The following is a 6,000-nucleotide window of genomic DNA, read 5'->3' as shown; positions in this document are numbered from 1 at the left end:
GGATTTAAAGAAAAACGCTGTGACACTCTCTTTACAGACACATTACCGTTATTAGCATCTGTATCCCCAACATTACAAAATGAGTAAGGCAACAAAGCCTCATGAACAAGAGCCAGTGATATACGTTCGGGATGTTTAGTGAGTCACACTCTCCTCAACAGAAACGTGAACATGACGGGGCTGACATTTCCTCTAAATTTGGAGCCAATTTTGTGTTGAGATTTTTTTTTCAAAACAAACATTTTATAATATACTTTTTAGATGTATTGACCGTAGCAGGAGGAATACCTCAACTTGGCTCTGAAAAGGATTACAGACTCTTTTTTCGAAGTACAATGTACATAAGGTTTTCTTATTTAATAATGACTCTTTAATATCGTGGTACAGCACAGATTCTATGTGGCAGCGGAGGAACTGTAAATCCAACTCCAGGGCTGATGTCCACGTGGGTTACATCGGCAGGAGAAGAGAAAGTGAACTTTTGCAAAAGGCTTGTGAAGAAAATGAAAAGCTCCATTTTGGCAAGGTTCTCACCCGCGCAGACTCGTCGACCTAGAAAAAACAGAACTTAAATTCAATAACAATTTAGAGGAAACCTGCACAATTCAGTGTGGACGATATTTTTAAAAGCATTGGGTAAATGCATAACGCTGATAAGAAAAACAAGAATGTTAAATTGAGAATGCAATATAGATACAGACATGGCGTGCAAAAAGAATCATAACACATCCGCAGAAAAAGTAACAAAATAAAAAATACATTCTCCCATTTTAGGAGAAAATGTTTAACTATATTGAGGTGCAAAGCACATAATGAAATTCATGGTATTTTGTTTATGTGCTATTTTATTTCAACACAGAGTTGTGGAAATTTGTGAAAAATTCTCATTTGATAGCTAAGTCGACCTCAAGAACGGAGTAAAACTGGAGGCGAATTTAACTCTGCAGGAGGTATATGGTGGCTGTCTTCCATTTTTTGCAGGGAAAGGCAAAACAGGAATTCTGTGGGGGAATGTTTGATGATGGTACATTTTAAAGACAATTTACCATATGTATCAATAAAAAGCTGGAGAAGTTTTGAAAGTGAATATGAAGACATGGGCACAAATATAACACAAAAAAAACCAAATAGTCCGGCTGCAGAATAATATTTCTTGGCTGGGGCGCGTGGCCTGGCAAGATGGTCGTGTGGTAGCGTCCTTTCGGAGCGCCCTGTCAGCCCTGCAATATCCAATAGTATCTGCTCGAAATTGCCCCCATAGACTGCGTTTACTGCTTCATTGGGCTCTGACAGTTACCTCCTCCTTGCCGCTGAGGGTTCCAGATGCCTCCAGACCTCGCCTTTTGATGGGTCCGCCTAGCTGCTGGGACTGGTGTGTTTGTCGGTGGGCTGAGGCGCAAATGGAGACGTGTTGACCTGAGGGCCTTGTATTGTTGACGTAGGAGTGGGCAAGCCCACTCCTCCCCATTAAGCTTGGGGGTTTACAGACACCCCGTCGTACCATGTCCCAGTGAGCGAGTCCAGGGTGACGACAGGGCATCAATAAAAGTGGACCGAAAATAGCGGGAAGGCAGTGAGGGTCTGACTTTATGAATAAAGTGTATTGTTCTACAGCAAAATAGTAGTCTGCATGTCTGTCACCCACGCAACCCTACAACTGGTGACAAAGGTGGGCCTACCTGTCCTGGGTAGCACCGGTGACCCTGCGTTTGATGCCGTTGTGGACCCGTGCTACGATCGCCTGGCGCCTTGCCTCGGCGCATACGGCAACACCTCTCCCTTCGGCCGCTCTCCAGAGGAAGCCTGGGCGGGCCCGCCCCTCGACGCACCTTGAAGGAGGTGTGGCTCTGCTGCCGGAGGCCCGCGGAGCTCCTCAACATCCTCCAGGCACCGCCTGCAGCTTGTCTGGAGGCGTGGCCTATGCCGCCACACCCTACCAGAGAAAAGGGTCTTTCCTGTCTGCTGCCACGTGGAACCTCTGCTGCATACCCCACCATAGCCTCCACACGGCAGATCCAGGCTGCATTGTGCCTCTGGCAGCCCAACGGTCCTGGGCCCTCCTCCCCAAAGACTACCTGATTATTTGCTGGGTACTTCCTCATGGGCCCTGTTGGGGCTGCATCAGCTGTGGAGGACTTTCCTCCGTTCTTTGAGGTGAGGATGCTGTTGCCCCCCAGACACTGACCACGCAGCACGCCCTCCTGGGCCCCACAGGTTCTCTCACCATGGCCATCATCCCTGCCCTGGAGCCATTCACAATCACCGGAGTAGAAGGTATGGGTAGAGTGCCTCGAAACCTACTTCGAAGCTTTGGGCATTCAGGCTGAACACAAGAGGCCCCTTCTCCTCCACCTCAGGCGGGCGGACATTCATAAAGTGTCCAGGTCAGTAATGGAAGCAAGGCCCCACACGTACGACACTCTAAAGGAGGCCATCACAGCACATTTTGAGCCGTACAAAATCCAGACTATGAGCGATTTTTGCTACGCCTAGCACGGCAAACATCTGACGAGTCAGTTGACGTCTTCTATGTGTGCCTAAAGGAGCTCGCCAGCACGTGCACGACGCTGACTGAGGAAGAAGACTAAGGGGGTCATTCTGACCCTGGCGGCCGGTGGCCGCCAGGGCCACTGACCACGGGAGCACCGCCAACAGGCTGGCGGTGCTCCCACGAGCATTCTGACCGCGGCGGTTCAGCCGCGGTCAGAAGCGGCAAGTCGGCGGGCTCCCGCCGACTTACCGCTGCTCGGGGGAATCCTTCATGGCGGCGGAGCGCGCTCCGCCGCCATGAGGATTCTGACAGCCCCTACCGCCATCCTGTTCATGGCGGGAAACCCGCCATGAACAGGATGGCGGTAGGGGGTGCCGCGGGGCCCCGGGGGGCCCCTGCCGTGCCCATGCCAATGGCATGGGCACGGCAGGGGCCCCCGTAAGAGGGCCCCGCAAAGTATTTCAGTGTCTGCCTTGCAGACACTGAAATACGCGACGGGTGCAACTGCACCCGTCGCACCCCTGCAACTACGCCGGCTCAATTCTGAGCCGGCGTCCTCGTTGCAGGGGCATTTCCTCTGGGACGGCAGGCGCTCTTTCGGAGAGTGCCCGCCGGCCCAGAGGAAATGTTTAAATGGCCGCCGCGGTCTTTTGACCGCGGTGCGGTCATTTCACGGCGGTACCTTGGCGGACGGCCTCCGCTGTCCGCCAAGGTTAAAATCACCCCCTAAATCTGGGTGCAGTTTATCCAGGGATGCTCCTCATCAAAACTCAGGAAGCGCATCCTGCAGCAGCCAAACATGCTGATGAGAGATATTCTCACTCTCGGACGGTCCCAGGAGCTATTGAAGCCACACGTCATGCACATGGAAGAGGCACCGACAGTTCAGGTCAAAGCTGAACCGGTCAACGCAGTGACCATGAGCACGCCACGGACAAAGGCTGAAGGCTACAAAGGGAAACAAAGAGACAGGCCCTGCAGATGGTGCGGCGGACCAACACCACACCCTGGCAGTTGCCTGGCCCAGGGAAAACCCTGCAGCGCGTGCCGAAAAGTTAACCATTTCTCGAAGGTCTGCCAGTCCATGCCAAGAACAGCGGCACCCACACCGAAGAGGATGGTCAGAGCACTTGATGCCGTCCCGACCCCAGCCTCGGATAGCGATATGGACGATGACCACCAGGTGGTCCACATTGTGCACACCATCGGCGGCCCGCGGTTACCCACTTGTCAGGTGCTTCTACAAGGCCTACCCATATCAGCGTTGATTGGCACAGGGGCCTCCATAAACCTTATGGCCATGGAAGAGTATCAGAGGCTACCCAAGCCACCGTGCCTCTCCAACCCACCTGACTGCAAGCCTACACGTTTGCTAACACTCAGCCACTCGAAATAGTGGGAGTCTTCACGGCAGAAGTCGCCCACAATGGCCACTAAAATCTATGTATCCAAAGACGGCTCAGTGTTCCTACTCGGCTGTCAGGCCGCCCAAGACCTCAACTTAATGCACTTCGCGTTTGGCATTCACGCTAGCACTCTGGAGAGCCTGGTGGAGGAGTTCAGCTCACTCTTCAATGGCATTGGCTGCCTGAAAGGACCACCCCTCCAACTCCACATTGACGAGTCGGTATCTCCTGTAGCCCTCAGGCATCGGAGTGTGGCCTTCCACCTACATCCAAAGGTGGAGCGAGAGTTACAGCTCCTGGAGCAGGCAGGCATCATCAAAAGTGTATTGGGCCCTACTCCGTGGGTATCCCCGATTGTCATCGCGCAAGAGCCCAAACAACCAGAAGCCATCCGAATCTGTGTGGACATGTGCCTGCCAAATCAGGCAATCAAGAGGGAGAGACATTTGACCGCAACCATAGATGACATCATAGGGGAACTCTCTGGGTCCCGGTGGTTCTCCAAAATAGACCTGAGGTCGGGGTACCATCAGATCGTACTACACCCAGCATCACAGCTGATAACCACCTTTTCCACCCACACTGGTCTCTGGAGGTACACACGACTGAACTTTGGTATCCCCAGTGCGGCAGAAGTGTTCCAACACACCATCAAAGGGGTCCTGCAAGGGCTCCCTGGAGTCCTCAACGTGAGCAACGACATCCTGGTGCATGCTCAAACTTTAGAAGACCACATGGGAAGACTACGGGCAGTTTTCGCGAGGCTGCAAAAACACGGGCTAATGCTCCACAGAGAAAAGTGTGACTTACTCAAGCGAGAGATATGCTTTTACAGATACTGATTCTCAGAGCACGGAATCGGCCCAGACCCAAGCAAGGTAAAAGACATTCAAGAGGCCCCGGCTCCCACATCTGTCTCAGGGGTCCGGAGTTTCCTTGGCATGGTCACATGCTGTGGGCGGTTTATGAGGAACCTGTCTGACATCACCGGCCCTCTCAGAGTGCTCACTCGAGCTGACCACTCGTGGTTATGGGGCGAAGAACAGGAGCATGCTTTCCAAGACACCAAGAATGCACTTGCTACAGACACCATGCTAGCATTCTTCGATCCCCGTCGAGAGTTGCAGCTGGCCATTGATGCCAGTTCCACCTGGGCGCTGTCCTAGTGCAGAAACAAGACTATGGGGAGCGGGCCCCAATGCCCTTGCCAGCCGCACACTCACACCCACGGAGCAGAGGTACTCCCCGATAGAGCGGGAGGCCATCGCCATCCATTGGGGGTTCCGCCACTTCCACCTTTACCTTTATGGCAAGTCCTTCTCTGTGGTAACTGATCACAAGCCACTGCTGCCCCTCTTCAAAGGGTCCTCGTCGAAGCCACCTCTGAGGATAGAAAAATGGATACTACAACTGCAGGAGTTTGACTTCACTATAGAGTACCAGCCGGGAACGCAGAGCCCTGCAGACTTCTTGTCGCGACACGCCCGCCAGGCCACCCCCCAAGAGGTAGCAGAAGCTCAAGAGACCAAGGAGTACGTGCAGCTAGTGGTGACCGTGCCAGGCCTTTGCTTATCCTGCTCAACAAAGTGGTGGAAGCCACGAACTGGGACGAATGTCTGCAGATCGTGATAACGGCCAGTCGGTGACTGGAGCACACTTCAGCGCCCGGAGACCTTCCGCACGACTGACGCCCAAACCAGACTTCAAGCCCTGTTCAATGTCAGGCATGAGCTCTCATTGAGCGAGGAAGGCTGCCTGCTGAGAGGGCTCTGTCTGGTGATACCATCTAGCCTGACTGCCCGGGCGGTGTCCCTAGCCCACGGAGCCCACCAGGGCATCGTCAAATCCAAAAAACGCCTCAGGAACAAAGTCTGGTTTCAGACCAGCTTGTGGAGGGCACTGTCAAAGGGTGCATTGTGTGCCAAACCAGTGGAGCTCTGGACCCCCCAGTGCCAGTCATCACAGAAGAGGGCCCCACAGCCCCATTGCAAAGGGTGAGTGGCGACTTCGGGAGCCTGCCTGGTGGCTCGTACATAGTGGTGGTGGCAGATGACTACTCACGGTACCCCGAGGTAGAGCTGGTACAGTCGATGTCAGCAGTTA

The 6,000-nt window shown here is 53.5% G+C and overlaps 1 protein-coding gene across 1 annotated transcript in view; it reads right to left on the bottom strand.

Annotated features, from left to right (window-relative positions):
- Nucleotides 1-338: 338 nt before the first annotated feature.
- LOC138296718 (cytochrome P450 2K4-like) overlaps nucleotides 339-6,000 on the bottom strand; it is a 107,526-nt gene continuing 101,864 nt past the window's right edge. The window contains exon 9 of the mRNA XM_069236119.1: nucleotides 339-552. Within this exon, the coding sequence (XP_069092220.1) occupies nucleotides 371-552 (182 nt within the window). The 3' untranslated portion in view covers nucleotides 339-370. The remainder of the gene's footprint in view (nucleotides 553-6,000) is intronic.

The sequence above is a fragment of the Pleurodeles waltl genome, chromosome 5, assembly GCF_031143425.1.
Source record: "Pleurodeles waltl isolate 20211129_DDA chromosome 5, aPleWal1.hap1.20221129, whole genome shotgun sequence".
Taxonomy (NCBI): domain Eukaryota; kingdom Metazoa; phylum Chordata; class Amphibia; order Caudata; family Salamandridae; genus Pleurodeles; species Pleurodeles waltl.
The sequence above is the reverse complement of the archived record's forward strand: the minus strand, read 5'-3'. Positions and strand labels throughout refer to the sequence as shown.